Source organism: Calidris pugnax, unplaced genomic scaffold, assembly GCF_001431845.1.
Source record: "Calidris pugnax isolate Ruff unplaced genomic scaffold, ASM143184v1 scaffold219, whole genome shotgun sequence".
Taxonomy (NCBI): Eukaryota; Metazoa; Chordata; class Aves; order Charadriiformes; family Scolopacidae; genus Calidris; species Calidris pugnax.
In genome coordinates, this window is record NW_015094507.1 from 5,112,038 (window position 1) to 5,133,826 (window position 21,789).

The 21,789-nt window shown below is 41.8% G+C and overlaps 2 protein-coding genes across 3 annotated transcripts; one reads left to right on the forward strand and one right to left on the reverse strand.

Annotated features, from left to right (window-relative positions):
* Nucleotides 1-427: 427 nt before the first annotated feature.
* On the forward strand, nt 428-8,851 carry LOC106901742 (amine sulfotransferase-like). Its single transcript, XM_014964677.1, has 8 exons — nt 428-487; nt 2,821-2,990; nt 3,814-4,022; nt 4,184-4,310; nt 4,577-4,671; nt 5,280-5,460; nt 6,016-6,136; nt 8,724-8,851. Exons 2-8 carry the CDS (start codon nt 2,852-2,854, stop codon nt 8,728-8,730), a joined length of 879 nt encoding a protein of 292 aa, XP_014820163.1. The 5' UTR covers nt 428-487; nt 2,821-2,851; the 3' UTR covers nt 8,731-8,851.
* RWDD1 (RWD domain containing 1) lies at nt 8,691-19,710 on the reverse strand. Of its 2 annotated transcripts, none has more exons than XM_014964678.1 (7): nt 19,520-19,710; nt 17,607-17,672; nt 16,344-16,474; nt 15,204-15,347; nt 14,078-14,210; nt 12,858-12,920; nt 8,691-11,188 (listed from the first exon to the last, which is right to left on the reverse strand). In XM_014964678.1, exons 1-7 carry the CDS (start codon nt 19,692-19,694, stop codon nt 11,076-11,078), a joined length of 825 nt encoding a protein of 274 aa, XP_014820164.1. In that variant the 5' UTR covers nt 19,695-19,710; the 3' UTR covers nt 8,691-11,075. The 2 variants fall into 2 exon arrangements, with proteins under 2 accessions (XP_014820164.1, XP_014820165.1); XM_014964679.1 differs by having other exon boundaries at nt 16,344-16,397; nt 19,520-19,594.
* Between the last annotated feature and the right edge of the window lie 2,079 nt (nt 19,711-21,789).

Sequence of the window (21,789 nt, forward strand, 5' to 3'; positions counted from 1 at the left end):
TGAGAGAAAAAAACTCCAAACTACCAAAAAAAGCAAAAGATTTTCACAGAACCACAGAATCACACAGAGTTGGACGAGATCACTGGAGATCATCTAGTCCAACTCCCATGCCAAAGCAGGTCCACTTAGAGCAGGTTGCACAGGAACTTGTCCAGGCAGGTTTTGAATTTTATTCACTGTCAATAAGTGAATTTTATTCACTTCTGCTCCTCTCCAAGCTTCCTCAATAATCCTCTTGATTAAAAAAACTTTCAAAAATCTAACCGGTCTGCTTTCACATGTTTCTGAGTTATATACATACTCTAATCTCTGTCCACGCTAAAGACAAGCAAATATTGGAAGTAAGCCAACCCACACCGTGTCCATGGGTTACCTCCCAGTTTAAAAGGAAGCGTGACGCACAGGTGTCTCTAGAATGAGACTCGCATTCACGGAGCTGGGAAGTAGTAGCACACATCTCGTGGGCACCGAACGGAGAGCAGAGGAGGTAAGTGTGGCAGAAATTATTGGAACGGCAGATCTGTGGGGTAATTGATGCTGTATTACCCTCTCAGAAGACCGAGAACATGTTGCAGAGAACAAGAGGGTAGAGCTGGTCTGTGCTTGGGAGGAGGACGGTCATCCAGAGCAGGGTTATCCCAGTGCCGGTGGGGAAACCGGAGCCTGACGTGGGATTTTCTGTGTCACTCAGCAAAGAAATGGGAGTCGTAGCTGTGAGAGAGTTAATTAAGCAGGGGGAAAGTGTGCGGATGCTGTGGATGTAGGAGACAAACTGGCAGGCAGCTCTGTGTCTGCGTTTGGGGAGAGATTGTTGAAATGCGTGTTTGAGATGCGTAGCTGGCTGCTACGAGCATTCCCAAATGTTTATTTTTGTATTGCTACATCTGTAAGAAACATGCAGTGCAATCACCTTTCTCCCAAAGTGATATAAAAACTTACGGTTTTGGCAGAACAAGATCAAGAAGGTTTCTGATCATTGAATATGTCTCCTTTTTGTTTCCCAGCAGCTTCTTGCTCCTTTTCCTGTATCAGAAACATTTTTCACTCCTTCTCCATACCTTTGCATTTTTAGTACTTCTGCAGCTTTGGGATAACATCTTGAATTTAGGAGTGAACCATTTCCTTGCTTTTTAAACGTGGGGTTTTTTCTCCATTTAGAGCTCTGATTCAGTTAGAGTCATTGAGATTGTGAAACGCAGGCTTCTCTGTGAGGTCGAAGCTCCTCACAGGCTTTGATATAGGCAGCGGCTGCCCCCGCTCCCCTCGTCCCCTCACGGTCCATTGCTGCCCTCCCTGGCCCGGCCATGGCCCTCGCTGCCGGCACGGCTGGAGGGAGGCCAGTGCAAGCACAAGGGTCCATTCTTCCAGGCAGGAGATACATCTGGCCACATTTTCTTTGGCCATGGGCCTTTGGCAGTGGAACTGAGCTTGTCCGTCCCCCAGAGCAAAGGATTTCTTTGTTGTCTAATGATACCAAGGAAGGGAGTTGAGGGGAGAAGTTAAATGGAGTTAATCTCATAAAACAAAGGCACAGGTTTGTGTTAAACCTTGGTAGCACCACATGCCCAAGAAGTTGTCTAGATCAGGGCCTGCCACAGTCTTTGCCACGTCTGAGAGATGTCCGTGTGTCCTCCTACAGCCGCTGGAGGTTACCCGGCACCGTCTGCCCAGGGCAGGGTGGGCAGTGGGTCTCCCCGGGTCATGGCAGCAGCCGCCGTCTTCTTTCCCCTGCCCGGCCAACCAGCCCGAGGCCTCTGAGCGGGAGGGCACCTCCTCAGCCCTGCGGCTCCAAGGGCAGTGCTCCCACCAAAGGCAGCCATGCTGCCACATCCCAGCGGGATGGCACTGGGCCGGCCAGCGAGCAGGTGGCCCTTCATGGGGAGTTCACAGAGCGGGAAGGCAAAGGGGAAGCAGAGGGTGAACGGGAGAGAAGCTACTGGTCACGGGTGGGATCAGGGGCCTCATTTCCAAGGACTGCCTGTTGTGGTGAATTCCGATCACTGGGCTGGATCACTTGTGCAATCGTCTCATTTGACAAATCTGAGCAAGGGTGACATCCACAGGGTGCAGGATTGGAAAGCACAGCCGTCCAAGAGAGCACGGGAAGGTTCACGTTGCAAGGGGAAGGCAGGAGACAGAAACCCTGACAAATTTCCAGATAGGAAAGGCTCTCTTCCCAAACATGTAATTTTCCTGGCAAATATACGGCAATGGTGTCCATGAGACACGAGACAATAATCTCATAAAACCAGTAGGCATGTTTAAGAAAGTAACACGCAGTCACATTTGTTCAACCTGGATTGCAAAAATGATGATGAGTTTGGGAAAAACGTTAGTAATGAGACAGAGAATAAGTAGGAGGAGGCAGAAATTGTCATAAGACATTCTGAACACAGTTTCAGTCACAACAGGCAGAACGAGAGCTTGGTGGTTAAGCGAGCTCTGGTCAAGAGCTACTGACATGCCAAAGAAAGCTCTACAGTCACTCAGATCCTTGAGGAATCTTCACAAGAGATTTTTACATGGGCTGCCTTCAGTTACATTACTTTTTACATGCATGTACCATACACTTCTATAGGAATAAAGTGTGATCCTTTCCACCTTTCATTTTTTTCTTAGAAATGTATTCTCAGTGATGTTGTTGTGAAAATCTGAAAGCTTGCTTTCAGTGTGCTGCTTCCAGAATTATGCTGAAATGCATTTGGCTAAAATTTGTCACCACTGGATTCATTGTGAATTAGTGACTAGTTTGTTTCCTTGTTTGACTCTGTGAGACGAAAACCAAAGAAAAAGATATAACTTCATATTTTCTTATTGCAGGTTATTTGCCTCTAAGGAGCACCGACTAACAATGGAACCATCAAAAGAATATATCTTTGAATACAAAGGGTTTAATTTTGTTACAAATACTACACCGGAGTATGTAGCTTCACTGGAGGATTTTGAAATCAGAGATAGTGACATATTTCTAGCCACTTACCCAAAATCAGGTAAGAAGGGAATTGCTTCCAAAGGTGGGAATAGTCTGCCTTTATTCGGCCATCTAAGAGCACAAGTACCTAGGGCTGTAGCTTTGCTTCTAGAGCGGGATCATCTCTGACTCTGTGCAGAATTTTCCTCTGTCCTGCACCACCGTCCCGTTTCTTCCCCGGCACTTATCAATCTAAGGTACCCCCCAGTCCTTCCCTTGAGTCTCTACCATGGCACAGAAAAATCATCCACGATGATTTACATGAACACGTAGTGGCACAGCAGCCAGCCACCCTCGGGGTCCTGCCTTTTAAGATCATCCTCACCAGCAGCTTTGACCCAGGAGTCAGACCTTCTGCAAGGAACTTTAGAGAGCCAGTTGCCACAAGCATTTCCTCTGTGGCTCTCGTTTGTGCTTCACAAACGTGGTCTTATCAGCTGTTTGATGAGTGACATCTCACCTCACGTTGCAGGAGTTCTGGAAGGAAAGGTCTTCTCCGGATCCACTCAGTATGAGAAGTTTTTAGGTACCTGGTCCACAAATTTCAGGAATTCTTGTTGCCTCAAGAGGGTGAGGACAGGTATAATTTCTGTGGAAGCTGCGTAGCCTGGGTGAAGGAACCAAAGGTTTTGATAATGGCCATGGATGTTCCACAGGGACAAAACAAAACTAAGCTTCCCTTCTGCACTCGGCAGTCACCAAGACAAGGTTTGCCCCCCTAAGTACAGGAGGATGTATTTATATTTCATTATAGCTGTGCAGAGGCTCTGTTTATGACAATATACTGTCTTTAAATTTTAAAAAAAAAAAGGTCAAGCAAGGTTCAAATATTTCCTTCTCAGGTACTGTGTGGACTCAGAATATTTTGAGCTTAATAATTCATGAAGGCCACCGTAACGGAACAGAAAATATGGAGACCATGGACAGAATCCCATGGCTGGAATACAATATAAAAAATATGGATTATGCAAATCTTCCTTTCCCTCGTGTTTTTGCCACCCACTTGCCTTACTACTTAGTTCCAAGAGACCTGAGAAACAAAAGAGCACGTGTAAGTGAAGTTATTTGTATGATTGCCGCAAAACCAGTCATGTCAATATGCCACTATGGAAGTGGTCCAAAGCCTACCATTTTGCTCTTTCAGTTCGGGAAATGGTCCAGGTAATGAAGTCCTCTCATATCTCTGAGACAAACCCCCTTATTGTTTTGCAGGTTATTTATGTTTCCAGGAACCCTAAGGACGTCATGGTTTCCTACTACCACTTCGCCAAATACATGAATTCACTAGAGGAAGTACCAGATTTTAACCTTCTCATGGAGAGATTTCTAGCTGGCAAAAGTAGGATATGTTTTTTACTAAGGAGCCCAAATCATATCCCATGCCATCAGATTGAATGGAGATTGATTACATCAATAAGTGTCAATTATCAGAATCCCCATCTATGCTGTGACCTGAATCCAAATCCTCCCCTCAAATTGTCAAAAAGTGTTACTTAAAAAAAAAAAAAGCTTTCAAATGATAATTTTGTTAGCTCTTCATTGTATTTGTCTATATTTTTTGTTTTATCTATATATTTGTTTGTTTCCATACTTTGTCTTGCAAAGTTCCTGCCAGTTCGTGGCTGGATCACGTTTCAGGCTGGTACAGTCATGCAGAGGATTTCAATATACTCTTCCTTACCTATGAAGAAATGAAAAAGGTGAGGTCAATCACTACCACTGCATTCAAGATATTCTCTTCCTATATTGAGGGCACTGTCAGACAGCTCTTTATAATTACACTTTTTATATGGGAAAGTGGTTGAATCTGGTAAGGAGTAAATTCAAATTGAGACTTCTGAGAGGAGAAAGTCATTGCTCTCCTTGGTTCAAGGTCTTATCAATTTCTAGAGAATCATTAGGGAAACACTTTCCAATATGATACAAGTTATCTTCACTGCCACCTCAAAAACCCCTTTCAGAAACAGTACAGAACAAGGCTTTTGTGGGTACCTTCAATGGGAATGTTGTGCTCATGAGGACAGTTCCACTAAAGGCAAGACGTGCTGAAGAGGCAGGGCTTCAAATTACTTGAGGAGCTCTCAAACTGCTGACCACAGTTTGCCAGCTTGGTGGCTGCCCATGCCTTTGTGTGACTCCTCATTTCTCCAAGGTGCCTGTTCTTCTCTGATGCAAGCGAAAAAAGGCTCACGTAAAAGCCATGGTGATGCTTGCAGCCAAGTGAACGTCCTTTATTATGGTGGATGCCACTACTGCATGCATTTTGCTCTTTGCTTCATCAAGACTCTTCAACGTACCATTATTGCAGGATCTGAGAAGTGCTGTGCTGAAGATCTGCAACTTCATAGGCAAGAAGCTGAGTGAAGAGGAAGTGGACAGTGTTGTGAGACAGGCCACATTTGAGAACATGAAGAAAGACCCCAGGGCCAACTATGAGAACCTGCCAGATGACATGGCAGCAAAAGACAAGGGTAGTTTTCTACGAAAAGGTAAAGTGGAAGCAGTCCAATACAACAACTACTTGGTCCCATACTTCTTGGTATGAGATGAACCGAGAGTTTCTGGTCTCAGCAGGAATGCCCCATTTTCAGAGGGACAATTCAGGTCAGTAGGAAATAAACTTTATAAGAACAGTTGTCTTGCTGTGGCATCAATGATTTCACCATATTTTCCTGAGGATAAAAAAGCGTAATGTTTTACTGATTGTAATGTGGCTTGTAACTGGCCTGTCAGATACTGGAATGATTTAAGGGTTGTTCTGAACCAGGGGAAAGATAATTTTTTTTTTTTTTTTTACCTGTGTGTTAATTTTTGAGGCTAGAATCAGCTTAATTGGGGGAGGATACACCTTCTTGACCAACTACCGCATGAATCCACCCCCGGGCTCCTGGGTATGGCTAAGACGAGCAGGAGGAAACCTGAGGTGGGGCACTGAAAGGAGAGGTGTTGCTTCTCATCATTTCCTCTTTGATCTCAAAGGAATCAGTCAAACGTGCACGGTGCACGGTCTGCTTCTCACCTCCCTTTGCTGCTTTTTTCCTCAGGCACTGTTGGAGACTGGAAAAACATCATGACAGTGGCACAGAACGAAAGGTTTGACCAAGTTCTGAAAGAGAAAATGAAGAGCCTCCCCATCAAATACATCTGGGATATTAACGATGAAATGTAGGCTGGTTTTGACCTTCGTCATCCCTTGGTCTTTATACTGGGGGGACATATTTGCATTTCTGGAAGAAGAAAAGACATCCATTTTCTGCTCTGTTATAGCAATAGAACTACACCCACCCATCTTTTAAATACCTCCAAGGATGACGATTCCACTGCTTCCTTGGGAAGCCTGTTCCAATGCTTGGTAGCCCTTTTGGTAAGGAAATTATTCCTAATATGCATCCTAAACATTCCCTTGCGCAACATGAGGCCATTTCCTCTTGTGCTTGTTACTTCTGAGAAGCTACTGACCCCACCTCTCTACAACCTCTTCCAGGTAGTTCAAGAGAGCGATAAGGTCTCCCCTCAGCCTCCTTTTCTTCTGTCTGAATAACCCCAGTTCCCTCAATCGCTCCTCATAAGTCTTGTGCTCTAGGCCCTTCACCAGCTTCGTTGTCCTTCTTTGGAATCACTCCAGCACCTCCATGTCTTTCCTGTAGGGAGGGGCCCAAAACTGGATACAATACTCGAGGCTGGCCCTCACCAGTGCTGAGCACAGGAAGACAATTGCATCCCTAGTCCCACTATTTGCAATGTAGGCAAGGATGCTGTTGGTCTTCTTGGCCACCCGGGCAGGATGATATGCCACCTTTGATATCGTTGAGTGCCTGTTTCATTTGTAAACACCGATACTCAACCATTTGCCATTAAAGTAACCTTTATGTTGCACTCTGTGGTGTTGCCTATTGACTGAAACACTTGATAGCATTGTCCATTACAGTTCTCGAAGTCATGGCCGACAATTTGCTACTGGAAATATTGAGAAAAAACACAAGCCATAGTCACAGCAGCTTTTAAGTGAACGCCCACGCTATCATACCTGATGATCTGGTTACGCTACCAATGTACAAAACTCCCAGCTATCTATGACTACGACCTTCCTCATATATTCCTTGACTCACGACCATGGTTTGTCCCGGCCACGTGTCAAATCCACGGAGTGGCTTGTGCATGGGCTTCCCCTGAGAAGACAAGTACGGAAACATATGTCAAGATTTTTTCCTAGTTGCAAAATAGTTGCAAATCCAAGAACTCCACTCCTGACACGCGTCTGGTCTACAGTATATTCACCTTTGCAGACAGTAATGCCATCTGTGCTGCTTACAAAGGGAGTTCCAACTCCCACGTCATCTTTTCCAACTCTGTCCATTGAAACTACTCACAAACTGGAGCTGCAGTTCCTCCCCTCCCCAGGTGCACACTGTTACGTTGCTGATGCATCTCCAGCATTTTTCTCCCCTCCAACAATCTTCTCTCCCTCTCAGCACAGCCTTGGGCAGGAGGGCAGAGGGAAAGGACATGAGCTGAGCAGCAAACGGTTTGTTCCGACTTTTTTCCAGACACAAACCGCGCGTCCCATGTGGGGAAGGCAAGTTTTGGACTGACCCTCAACCCTGCTTCCTGCTGTGATGTCTATGTGATCAAACTACGGTGACTGCTTTTGGTTGCTATTGAACCAATGTCCTACCAAGCAGCCACAGCTGGACAGAACTTCTGATTTCAAAAACGTTTCAAATAATCATTTTGATTTGGCTGAGAGCATCTAGCCTTGGCTTTCTCATAAAATGTTTCTAAACTCTAAAATCCTTCCAGTTCACATAAGGGGTGTTTTTGTTTGTTTGATTCCTTCCCTTGCTGGCCCAAGGGACCAGCTTGCTCTTCTCATTTTCAATCCACCCATTTTAGCCTTCTGATGCAGTTTACCTGCTTTTTCCTGGACAGAATCACTTCCTGCACAGCATGCTGTTAGCTGCTATAAGGCAGAGGGGACCTCATAAAATTAGCTTACAAGAAGAATGATTCCACGTCCACCCATGGCACAGCCAGGCCATCTTTCCTTCAGGAACTTTGCATCCCCAGTACCAAGAAAAGAAGCTAAGAAAAACAAACAAACAAACAAACAAAAAAACCCACAAAAAAACCCAACCACCTTTACATGACTTATGTAACCACTGCATCATCTCCCGACCTCTGAGCATGAGCTTCCCATGAAGGGACCAGTGACCTTTTCCACCTGTACATATTGACCAGAGAAAAGGTAACACTAGTTCAAAGTCAGAAGCCTAACGCAGCCCTTTGGCTGAGTTTGCCCCAAGTGCAAACAGAACAGGTCCTCATTACAAGTTGGACCTTGGCCTTTACTCTTTTTTTAATGACATAAAGTCCCAGCAGAATAATAAAAGCCACATAAACCTCACACAACGCTGTGCGCCGCAGGCCAGTGGTATCAGCTCTCTCTTATCAGCTGCAGATTTCATGCAGTGTTTCACAGTGTATGCTTTGGACTTTGAGAGTTAAAAACAAGATACCTGGAAGGTTTTCAGCACCATGACTCTGAATTACTAAAATTTCAAAGTTTATCGATGGAATTTCATTAGATTAATATGTATTAGACTTCAATCTTTTCTAAAGTGTGTAACTAACCTTTAAATATTTCACCTAAGCTTCTTTCACCAAAAAGACCATATCTCAATCCATTTCAGCAAACTAAAACATGCAAACATAGCCGGGGTTACTCACTGTCGAATTCCCTTTTATTTCACAGATGTTAAATGCCAACAAAGCTACACAAATCTGAAGTTCAAATTGAGTCACTGAAACTTGTTCCGAAGACTTGGAGGAATGGACTTGATGCAATTTTTTGTCATTTCAACCCTTATTATTTCCTCTGCTTTGAAAAGTAAGATGTGAGAGTGGAAACACATTTTCACATTTTAACTTGTTTGACATTGTTTTAGCATTATTGAACTATATATCCTCTCTATCAAAACAAATAAATATGTTAGTATGACTACAGACTGGAAAAATATCATTAATCTAGAAATACCATTAATGAAAACCTTTTTTTTATCTGTAGATGATTCTTGTCAGTGACCCACCTGGAGAATTTTCTCAGATTACCACATTATGCCCAGACTCCATGGCATTCTGGGATTCAGTCTAGATTTAAAGAGAAGTAATTCACTCCTTTTATGAAAAAAAAAATGCCAGTTTTATACAAACATAGCTGAAAATGGAAAGCAGCCTTAGGAGTTAAATTTTTATGCAGCTGAACTGAGACATACCAGAAGTAAATTAAGTTCAGTGTTGAAGAACATTTTAAAGCATCCTGGCAATTCCACAGGATGCTGGATGTAGTCACCATGAATCTTCCAATCCAATCTTATCTTTGAAAAAAAATCACATTTAGTATCACAACAGCTCACAATTTTTAAAATGTATTTGGTATTCTGCTGGAACACAGATCCTGCGTATTGCTTTGAAACATACATCACTGAAACCTAGATGCTTGTCCAGAGTTCTTAGTAGCCAAAATTTAAAAGATCATATAGAGAGCAGTAGGGAAAAAGGCACATGGTTAATTTATAAAAGTATTTACAGGGTACTTGAGCACTTATTTCTGTCTTCTAGAAACTCATTCATCTTGAATACAAAAAGAAAAGACTACTGAAACATGTTCAAGATCATCCCAAACAGATGTTCTCAAGTAACATAAGTAGAGCTTTTACACCTTGAATTCTTTCTGGAATTCTGGAATTTCCCATTTTGAATACAGAATTTCCAAAGATTAGAGGACTAACAAATTTATGAACTTTAAGAACTATGATACCTTAGTGCAATCCTCCTCAAAGGTTGAAGGTGGCACAGTTAAGTCGAGTAACGATATTTTTAAAATTCAGCACACGGTGTTTAATCATTGAGGTGCCTGGTGGTTCCCTATTTGGAGAGCTGTCTTCTGAAACGTTCACCCATGCTGCCATCCTTCACGCCGATACTGTCTTAAACACAGCATCTTCAAACACCACAGTTCTCACAGCGGTTTGTGGTTTTTTGGAGGCGGGAAGGAAGAAGGAACCTAACAGCAAGCTGTTAGCTCCATAAGCAACTCTGCAGGATGATTACCATCCAGGAGCTGACGTGTAGCTCTACTGTGTGTTGTGCTAACTTTAATGGGCTGACAACAAGATGTTTCTAAAATAACACTCATTACATTCAAACCTGTAAGCACTCTATAAATGCTGGTACTCCAGGATTCCGTACTCCATTGACAGTGCTTCAACAGTCTGTTGCCAAAATCAGACTAGTTTTCCTAGGGTGGGTTGTGGTTTGTTTTGGGTTCTTTTTGCCATCAAAGTTCATTGATGCACAAGTTAAAAAAAAAAAAAAAATCCTCTCTGAACAAATCAACCAAACCTTTTAAGAGGACTTAATCTCATTCTGATTTTTTCCTACAGACTTCAACTAGTCATTTTGAAACTATCATTCTCAACTATGGCAAAAGATTTTTCTCTAGTAGTACGGAAACCGTTTCCATTAAACTTCAATAAGGCCATGCCTTATTAAAAGGCGACTAGTGCTGCCCTATCAACAGCCCGTAGGTTGGGGCACCAGAACTAACCATTTCTTAAAGTGGTATAAAATTCCACAAAAGAAAAAAAAATTTAAAAAAAACCCAAAACCTGCATAGTATGTGATCCCCTTCATTCACCAAAGCTGCCCATGTATATCCCTAGGTGGAAAAGAACAGAACAGCTGCTCAGCCATCAGCTGTGTTTAGTGCTTGCTATATCATCTTTCCATCTTGCTCGTTGTCACATCTCTTCAAAGGAGAGTTACAGAAATGGGAAAGAAGAAATAAGAGAAAACAGAATAGCATTTTCAGGCATCGATATTCCTCAAATTTTTCATGTGAGATATTAAAGTAAATTTATTTATGATGAAAGTCATCAGAAGACCATTCTCCTGGATTTAAAATATTTTGGTTTTTTTCTTTGGAAAGAAAAAAAAAACCAAAAAACTGATACATGTTACTAAAACCACAGATGCTGTGGCTTTCCTGCCTGCCCCTCTCTCCTTACGTATGTCCATACCGATGACAGAGTCAGTTCAAAAAAGTCTAATCACTATCTAAATTAACAGGGTTGTAGTCAGGGTCATCCTCTTCATCCTCCAACTCTAAATCATCCATTTCTTGGAATAAAGATTCATCAACCTCCACGCTGTTTCCAGCTGCAAAGAACAAAAAAAAAAAAATTATTTTCATACAAGTAGGATATGAAATACCTGAACAACAAAATACACAACACTTCCATATTCATTCTTCAAGTAGGCAGCTGTAACTTACTTGGATTTTTATGTATCAAATACAAAATGAAAATGAAATGCCACATTTTACCTTTCCACAGTTAAAGTGAAGCTTTTTATTCTCATACCAAAACCCAGTCCAGAGAAACGCTGCACAGCACCTCAGAATGCATTGGGAGAATGAAGTTAACATTTATAGAATCTCTGCTTCTGGGAGCTTTCTCCCAAATACTGTCAAAGTAGGAGCTCTGGACCCCACAGCTGGAACATTTACAACTATCACAGCCACAGAAACACATAGGGTTTATAAAAAACACCCTCACCATTTATACGCCTACCTACATACATTTGCTTTCAGATTTAAATTTTAAAAGCAAGATGAAGCTTTGCATGCTTTCACATTTTCTTCTGAAAGAGATGATGTTGACCCTAAGGACAAAACTTGAGGACTACTGCTATTTTATCTGTGTGTATCAACAGCGACATCTTCCGGGCACTGAGTAAGGTTCTGTTCTTTCCCTGGATTTGAAAGAGCCTTTGAAACAATTTCCATCTAAAAGATAATTCCATTATCCTGTTTAAGATGTGAAAATTAGGATTACATATTACATGGTATTGTAATATTAAACTGAAGTCAGTAACCTGTTGCATTTATGGCAGAATTCAAACAGCAATAAGGACAGGAGCTTTTAATCAGCGACAGCAACAGGATTAAAAATTAATACATTAGTCCCAATTCATTTGGACACAGAGCCCAAATGAAGTAGTCTGTTCCTCCCTTGAGACAGCCGAATGTTCTATCAACAACCCGTTTTTCCTTCAGGCATTCTGGAGGAAGACAAGGGGAAATTATGTCCTTTAACTAAAAGAAACACAACTTCCCCATTACTGGTCTTTCAAGTTTATACTCACTGATGTTCATCAACAACCTTTTTTTTTTAAAAAAAAAAAAAAATGTTACTTGTACATTTATTTGATTTATCTCCAACAGATTTTCCAAGTTTAATGTCCTTTGACACAGGCTTACAAAATTTTCATCTGGCAACAGGTCAGACATCTTTGGTAAGGTAATAGACACATCTGCACAAAACCACGAGGAAGAACTGGGCTGCACAGAGGCAAAGAGCATTTAATTTGACCCGCAAGATGTTTACTCTTGGTGTTGATGTTCAGAGAGAAGGAAACAGAACTTCAAGATCTATCCCCGAAATTGCGGGTAAGAAAGGATGCCTATTAGAAAGAAAAAAGAAGAAGCAGGGTTTGGTTTTGGATTTTTTTTTTTTGTTTTAGCTTTGCTTGTTTTGGGTTTTGCTTCCAGTCCAAATACTTCTATTGCTTCTATTCAAGTAAGATCAGTTCAAGCTCAAAGCCACAAACAAAAATGCGTTAGCATCTTGAAAATGTTCCATTTGTTTTTGAAAGAAGTTTAAATCACTTCTGTTCAATCTGCAAAACAGTACTTCTTAGTAAGTTCTTCCGATGCACAGGTGATACTGAGGTAGGTTAAGTCAGAAATATAATACAGACTTTGCTGAGGAATTTTGATCTGTTTTAAGCCACTGTCTTTCAGTTGTGGAAACAAACATAAATTTACCTTCCTCCAAGAACTGGATGTCAGAGGTATCAAGGTTGTGATCCATTTCAAAGAGTTGTTTACCTAGAAATAAAATAAATAAATAATGATCAGCCTAAGGCAACAAGTTAGTATATGTGCCAACAGGCTTCCTCCTCTTACATGTGAAATGTACACTTTTTCTTGTAGTCACTTTAATTTTACTAAGGCTTTAATAATAGAGGGTGGGAAATTTTACATCATACTAACCCACAGCCTTTCCTCAGAACAGGAAAACTAGAAGCAGCGTGTTTCCTACTATCTCATCTTTGCACATACCTAAATACATTCCCTTGAAAGGGGAATCAAGCGTGTCCCCTGCCCTGTAGAGCTTTTCATGAAACTTACTACCATTAAAATTTCCACATCTCTGTGAAATTTTGTCAAAACTAGCCAGAAGATTCAAGAGCCTTCAGAATCAAGAAGAAAAGGTAACAGTGATGCAGCACAATCACATTGGCTATGCTTTCTCAAGTAATTGGGTTAAAAGTATATCCAACATCACAGGAGAACCAGTCCAAAACTAAGCCATGGACAGCATAGAGGAGGATGACAAAGATTTAATTCTTACAGGTTCTCATAAGAAAAGTAATTTCCTCCACATTTTACCCACTGGATACAGAGCTTGCTTTCTGCTGAACAAACCGTGATCTGCAAAATACGGAGCCCGAAACCACTGCTACAACAAGCTTTTCCCAAAAACATCAGAGCTTTCTCACTAGTAAGCTTGTTGCATGCAGCAGCAAGCTTCTGTATTCCTTCAGTCCAGCAACAGCATCCCAAACTCCTACACGCGTTAGAATAACCTGAACTCGCTGTACAATCCAGCGCAATAAAAGCCAAATCAATAATCTGCCCGATGTACATTCTTCCTGTTGCTCAACAAACCCCAACTATTTCTGCCAAAACAAGGCTTCTCAGCAGCAGCTCCAAGTGATGTACTGTCTGGCACAAAACTGAAGAAGCTTAAATGCACAGTTTAGGAACTGTAATGACTTCAGTAGAAATCTCAAATCTATTAGCTTCCTATTTAGTCCAACGTCAGCACTCAAAAAGACTTCATGCGACATGAAGGACAATGACCAAATAGTGCATTAAGAGTTTGTTTACTACCACCATCTTTCAGTGTAAAAATCACTGTTAGACTTGTCATTATAATTCGGTAACATTACAAAAACTTTAGCACCAGCTTCAAATCATACCGCTTAATTTATTTTTGCCCGCTTGTTCTTCTTCTTTCATTTTTTTCCTTTTTATTTCTAGGAGTTCTGCATCAAACTTCGCTTTCCAATTTAGGAAATTCTCAATGGTAACAGGAGTGCCATGAAATCGTTGCTGAAAGAATAGAAAACAAGGCTGCAAACACAACTGGCAAAGCTATGAGGGAAGATGAGCATTCTCTTAATTACTTAAGTGACAACATTCTGTAAGCACTGCTTGCTGTAAATTAATCTGAGAAAATAATCCTAACCCTAAGAACATACAAATAATACTTTCGTGCTCTTTTTTGTCATGGGACTCTCCCTTCAGATAGCCATACTGAGGTGGAAATTCTTACGGAAAACCTCCACATACTAATTTTGGACATACAGTGCAATAGTTACCAACACACCACTCATACAAGTTATTCATAAGTAGGCAGCACCAACTGACACTGAAATATTTTCCATTAAAATATGATAACCCTTCTATTTTGTTAAGACAGAAAAAAAGGATTCTTTTTCCCCAGCTCTTTTACTGTCATTTTCAGAAATACTGAACCTGCCAAGTCGCATCACCCTCTAGCTATTTCTGAGGAAGAAAGTGAAGACTCAGTAGTTGCATTTTTCACAGCACATTCCACAAATAGAAAAACTATTCCACAGTGGCTGTTAGAAAGGACACGTGCAGGGAGGACAAATCAGGTCTTGAAGCCTGGTCTCACTGCTTCTACCCTACCCACTCAGTCTACGAAGGAAGGAAGAGTTTCTCAGGACAAGCAGCCTGTGTGTAGCATGCCATATTCCAGCCCTTTTTGCTCCCCATCACCTCTTGCCTCTTCAAACAAGAAACTGGCTACAGCAACTTTGAATTTTGGAAAAATCCCTGCCCCTGCCTTAAGGAGTAACGCTAGAAGGGATTGTGAACGTGCAATACGCCTCTGAAAAGAGGGGAGCGGGAATATAACTACTTAAGTGCACTACAGAACCTTCTCATCCCTAAGTTTTAATTGTTTCAACTTTGGGATAGATGTTCCTCTCCCAGTGCAACCCCGAATTGCTCCTTCATCAACCACACGCATTTAAAAAAAAGCAGGAAATTTTTAGTTGAAAGGATTATTTTACATACTTTCTCTTCTTCTTCTGCTTCTCTTTCTTTCTGTTTCTTTTCCTCTTCTCTTCGTGTTTTTATTTGATCCACTATTTCATTTAATTTCTCCTGTACTGCTGAGACTAGAGTGAAGATCATTACCATTCCTAAATTTTCTTCTGCCTGCAACAAAAGAAGACAACCTCAAACAGGAGAACCTCAAACCTCCTTCAGCTGAATGCATGTTTTAGAAGCATTATGCTGTGCAAATGCAGATACCGCAGCTGAGACACTCTGCACCAGACTCAAAAGCTCACTGTAAAATTCAAGTCAATTGGCCAGTTATTCCAGTTAAAGTTACCCCCAAATGGGTGTGCAGCGAACACCAATGATGATCTCTGTGTTCAGGTTATCAACATACTACAGACATCAGGAAGGCATTTTCATGAATAGAACAAAACCTTTAGTCGGAACGCAACTGTCAAGATTTGAATATCATAAATCTTAAGAGACAACAGTCACTCAGAATCTCTTTTCTCCTGAAATGGCTTATCCCTTAATCCCATTACATTCCTCCTTGAAGTGGAACACCTTCCAAAGAAAAACAAAAAACATCAGTTGATGGAAGGAAGGTTATATCAAGTAAACTGCAAAGAGTGAGTGTCTACTGAACATATTATGGCAATTTTAAGTTGGGGAGGACTTGTCAAGCACTCCTGAAATCAAAGAAGTGTTTCCTTCTCATTCCTTTACAATGCACTCACTGGTCCCAAAGGCTGAAGAGGTATTCCACCTCCCCCCACAAATAGTTGTGTTATTAAAAAGAATCAAGAATCAATGTAGCATTTTTAGATCTTTCCTAGTAAAACTGAAGCAACTTATTTCCACAAATACTATATATGAGTTAAATTCACCTTAAGCTAAAGGAGAAGCTCTACAGCACCTCCATTTCATTATTATACCTTTGCACACTGAACTAGCCCCTGTATTTTACTTCATCAACATAATTTCACTCAACAATGTAATTTAACAAACTCAAACCTCAAAGTTAGTCTCTACTGTATGGAATATCTTTCAAATCAGTAGCACATACCTCAGACAACAACTGACTTAAGAGAGAAATTCTGGCTAAAATGTGAAGTGATATCAAGCTGAATTGAGATATTCCATTTTCCTTACCTGTTGTTCTAGTAGCTTAATTATGTCCGTGACATCATTATCGTCAAGATTCTCCTGTGAGACAATTTCATAAAGCGGAGTTTCATCAGGATATTTTTCTCTATAGGTAAATTTAAGGGTTGTTTGGACAGCTACAAGATAAAAACCACATATTCTTATGGTGATAACTTTATATAACTGTAATTGTTTATTTTTCAATGGCATTAGTAGACTAAAGGTTTTAAAATATAAATTATTCTTGTCTCAAAGGGTCATCTTAAACAGACGTTAAAACTATACAAACAGATTTAAATATAATGCAAGAGTTCTGAAAAATTATTACAATGAAGTTTACCCTTACAGAAACTATTACAGGCTATTGATGTCTGAAAGGTCTTCAGAAAGACTGGAAAACCTTCTGTGGCATGGTGGGTAGTAGAGCAGTAATCTCTTTTCCCTCATATCCCACATAAAGCTGGAGAAAACGAGGATAAGCACTAACAACAGAGTTAGAGAGAATCTCAGCATACTAATGAGTTAAATTCCGTGCGCCTGTCCAGAGCATTAACCTCTGTGTTGGGTACCAGGGCTCCACATAAATCATGTCAAAAGGACAAAACGTCCAGTATAAGTTACCATGCAGAAAACTGCCTAAGGAGAACATGCTTCACCCGAAGCCATCCAGAGCTAGGACAACACTGAAACAAGGCAAATCAAGTTCCCTTCACATATCCTGTCAGAGTACCAGGGAGAAGCCTTCCTTCTGTTCCTCAAGACTCACACTTGTGGCAGCCCAGCAGTCTCTCTCAAACTTACCTGGAACAAGGCTCTCTTCCAACAAGCCCATTCAACCACTGATACCCAACCAAACATAAAGGGACTCGGGACCCACAGCTCTTTGTTCTGGAACTGTTCCTTAAGGGCTGCATATTCACAACACAGAGATTCAGCTCTCCCATGTGGCTGGGATACATACAGGTGCTAGAAAAAAACCCACCTCACAACATGGCTGTAAGCTAATACGCAGATGATGATAATCCATTCTTCTTGAAGCTACGCTGCAAAGCATTTGAGATTCAGCATGTCAGAAAGCAGCCACAGTGAGAGAGAGCAGCACTTGTGTAAACTAAACACAGATCACCAGAATCCCTGAACTACATTTTCTGAGGAATGTTTGTGGGACCAGGCCCCTAAGAGGACTTCAGTGGAGGTATACTCATTGGTGATAGAGTTAGGCTAACACAGAAACTCCTCCTATATATGTTTAAGACATGATCAACTTACTTTCATCATTTTCTCCTGCTTCAGATGTCACAGTGATCGTGAAAGTCGTTGGCTTTTCTGACAACACTGGTCAAAGGGGAAGAAAAAAAAAAAAGGAAAAGAAAAAAAGCGAGATTCCTTAAATCAGATAACTATTTCTTCACATCATTAAAACTGAACTTATCAATGACTAACGAAGCAAGGATGCTCTTGATACAGCGTTAAGGAGATTTTTTTGCCTATTAATAAAATCTTTTCAATTAACAGCTATTTTCCGTATACATTTGAGTGTTTGAAGTGCTCTTTGAGCGACAGCACATAACATCAACAATACCAGAAAGTTTCTCTTTCGGGAATTTTTCTCTTTCGCAAGTTTCACTTTTCCAAAAGCTGCAAACCTATCTACCATCATATGACTTATGTTAGTGCACTGAATGCGGGCAGAAAGCTCCCAAAGCTAGTTTTCTTTATTGTGCTAGATATGCATGATGAGCATCCAGTGCACTTTTAACCTGGACTATTTTTACAGTATGTCTGCACCCATTTCTATGTTTAGGACAGCTTAACATAGCAGATGTTTTTTAAAACAAAAAAGGAATACACAGTGCTTTCCTTCAAAAATGTACTACTCAAGTAATGTACATTTTAGCACTAGATATACTAATGTACTACTAATAAAATTGCATGAACGAGGCAGCTAAAAGACAGACAATAAGCACCTCTACGGAGATGCACAAAATGCAAGCCCCGTGATCTAAAGTTTCACAGACTAGAAACCTCACCACAAAGCAGGCTGCAGACCATATCCTCAAATAAGGGCTGCTCTGCACCACAGTTATAACCTATGCCCAATCGAGTATATATGCTCCAACTGTATCAAATGAATTTTGTGTGCTACTGAAATCTTTTTTTCCTCCTTTTAAGCATGAATGAACAATAGCTGAGAATAAGCAACAGAGGCTATTTGAAAGTATATTCATTCCATATCAGTTATCAGCAATTCAGCATCCCCAGCTGCCAGAGGTCAGTTTGTGTACTGAAAACTGAAAAGCCTCAAAGATGTTCAGATTAAAGCAAGAGGCAGATGTCCTGGTCAAATTGTCTTTGCGATGAAGTTACTGCCCAGTAAAACACTGTGGGACTTCAGGCAGAGTAAATACTGTGCTGGCAGGAAAGAGAAAATGCATATACATATATTTTTTTTTTTAATTATTAAAAATCTTTGGATACCGAGCACCACACATCACTTGAAAGGACATTGTAGAGAGGATGGTGCTGGTCTCTTCTCCCAGGTAATTAGTGACCGAGCAAGAGGGAATGGCTTCAAGCTACAACAGGGTAGGTTTAAACTGAACATTAGGAAAGAGTTTTTCACAGAAAGAGTAGTCAGGAATTGGAACAGGCTGCCCAGAGAGGTGGTTGAGTCACCATCCCTGGACGTGTTTAAGAGTCGTTTAGATGTGGTGTTGGGGGATATATGGTGTAGGGGAGAACTTTGTTAGAGTAAGGCTGACGGTCGGACTCGACGATGCCAAGGGCCTTCTCCAACCTAAATGACTCTATGATTATTAGCTAGCGTGGCAGGACCCCCTTTAATTGTTTGATGGCAACTTAGGAATTCCTGGAAATCCCAGCGACCAACGTATCTGCCATATGAGAGCTTTGGGGATACAGGGATGGATGGATAGATGGGAGCCTACGCTGGGCTGCTGTACCAGGGCGTGAAACGCCGCCCTCCGGCGGCGTTTCACGCCCTGGTACAGCAGCCCAGCGGCCATCAGACCCTTTCGTGAGGTAAAAAATCCAGAAAAAAATGACCCTAAACCATCCAACTCGAAGGAGAGGCCCGAAGGAGCCCAGGAGGGCCAGGCCCCGGCGGGTCCTCCCCCTCCTCCCTCACACAGGAGGGCCCCGCCGCCACCGCTGCCGCTCACCCGTGAAGGAGTCCGGGTAGATGGACTCCAGGGCCTCCAACTCGTTGCGCTGCTCCTCGCTGTAGTCGGTCATCGCCGCCGCCACCGCCACCACCTCCCGCCGCCGCCGCCAAGGGCCATGGGCCGCCCGCCCCGCTCCACGCCGCTTCCGCGCCTGCGCGCTGCCCTCCGCCATCGGCTAGGCATGCCTGGCGCCCCGATCGGCGGTGGATGGCTTTGGGCTGAAAAAGGAAGCGGAAGGGCAGGCCGCCATGGCGGTGATGGGTGGGCCTGCTGGGGTCGGAAGGGGGTTGTGAGGCGACAAGTAATTAGTCTTAGTGATTTTCGGCTGCCTTCGCAAAGAGTGATCAACTGCGGTGTCCCCCCCGGTCACTCAGCTCTTGTACTTGCTGCTTGGCCTTCGGCTCTGGGCAGAACGGGCTCGGTGTGTTTTCCCGCCGGTACCTGAGGTGAGGGGAAGAGGGGAAACCGTCGTCTTCATCATCTACACCAGGTCTCCTCCGGCTTCTCCCCGCCCCGCCGCTGGGAATAGCCGTGTTTTGAGTAGGGGAGGTGGTCCGGCTCTGTCCCTGAGACTTCTGACTTCCTACCTGAAGAGGCAGCCTTCAGTGTTACTGTAAAAAGTGCTTTCCTGCCAGGCTGGTATTCACTGCGTGTTCGTTCTTCCACTGGACATTTACCAGGACCTGCAAGCTGAAGGGGACTCAAAACTGTTGCTGTAGGAATGGCACCGTGGAGGCAGCTGAATGCCGTTTTCAGGCTGAAATTGGAAGTTCACTTGAGGCAGCTAGAAAAAAAAAGAACAAAGACAAAAAAAAAAAAAAAACCAGCTGGTGATACAGGTTGGAGTTCAAAAGCACCTACAAACTTTCCAGGAAAGGTTCACAGTGATTTCAGAAGTCACATTGCGTAGGCAGTATCATTATGTAAGTGCAGAACAGGATTCATCAAGGCAGCAACGTTGGGAGCCCCCATACTGGTAGTTAGTTACCTGCCAAGATGAATTTAAGAGTGTTGAGGTTTTAACAACAGCAGACCCTGATGGGTACTTGGTACAGAGTAGTTCTAAGGTGCGTCAGTTTCCTGGGCTTACGGCCAGCACATTTCCCTTGGGTGCATTTTACAAGCAAAGAGTTTCCAGAAAAAACTTTTACTGTGGACATAAAGACAATAATTTTCACTTCAAGTGAGCAAACTGCAGTTCTAAATTGATTTTTGGGTAAGATGACTCAGGTTTTAGCAAGCACTGTTCAGTACCAACTCATTGATTTTTCTGTAATCATGAATTCTTTTGAAAGCTGTGTCTTCACTACCAATGCATAATGTGTTTCAGGAAGCAAAGGAGTAGAGGGAAGTGCACCAAAGCACCTATAGTGCTAGTGTGTTGAGTACTATGGATTAATGTATGCTCATGGGTGATAGTCTGTTTGTTTAGCGGCAGGCTGACTTCACAATGACAGATACAGCTGGTACTTCCACTCAGTATTATAAGCTATAAAAAAAAATAAAGGACAAATAGTAACTGTAACAAAATTGGAAGACATAAGGTTTGATTTAAAAGTTAATTTAACAAGAAGTTCAAAGAATTTGACAGCTCACTCTTAACTGCAAATATTGCATCATTTTTATAATGTTGCTGTAAAAGAAGAGAAGAGGAAAGAACCAACATAGAATAAAGACAACAGCTGTTTTTTTTTGTCATTTGGATACAGACATCAGTAAAGGGTTTTTTTGCCAAAACTTTCAGAGGCACAAATCAGTGGCACATATCCATGTTACAAATAGTGTTCCATCTTACTTAAATAAAAAAAAAAAACAAACCAAACACAAAGATTTTTAAAGACTTTGTTTACTAACAGAAATCATTTGCTGCCCAAGGAGTGCATATGAACAGTGCAGTTCTGTTAAGGATTCTGTTCAGGATTTACTTAACACACATATGTGGGAATTTGTAAGACTTTTTTTAGTGATGTAAAATTTGCATAGTTCTCCAGTTACTCAGCACATACGTCATTTGCTGAAGTGCTTGCTTTTGTTTAGAAATTTAAGTCTTCAAGACTAAACACAGTTACCAAGATCTGCAGTTTAACTTACTTCTGATTCCTGTGTTTTCTAGTAATTGGTACTAAATAATTATGTTTTTCCACATCAACACTCTAGGGTTATTTATTAACAACAGATCCTATAATCTAGTGTATTGCTTTGGAGCACACAGCAAGGTAATACAGGCAGCATTAGGAAACACTATTTCCCCCCCCCCCCCCCCCCCT

Coding starts and splice junctions, on each gene's coding strand:
- RWDD1 (XM_014964678.1), bottom strand. CDS start 19,694: ATGGCGGAGGGCAGCGCGCAGGCGCGGAAGCGGCGTGGAGCGGGGCGG. Junction 17,673..19,519: donor CTACCCGGACTCCTTCACGG/GTGAGCGGCAGC, acceptor CCCTTTGACCAG/TGTTGTCAGAAAAGCCAACG. Junction 16,475..17,606: donor AGCAGGAGAAAATGATGAAA/GTAAGTTGATCA, acceptor TTTATCTTGTAG/CTGTCCAAACAACCCTTAAA.
- LOC106901742 (XM_014964677.1), top strand. CDS start 2,852: ATGGAACCATCAAAAGAATATATCTTTGAATACAAAGGGTTTAATTTT. Junction 4,023..4,183: donor TGAGAAACAAAAGAGCACGT/GTAAGTGAAGTT, acceptor ATTGTTTTGCAG/GTTATTTATGTTTCCAGGAA. Junction 4,672..5,279: donor CCTATGAAGAAATGAAAAAG/GTGAGGTCAATC, acceptor CCATTATTGCAG/GATCTGAGAAGTGCTGTGCT.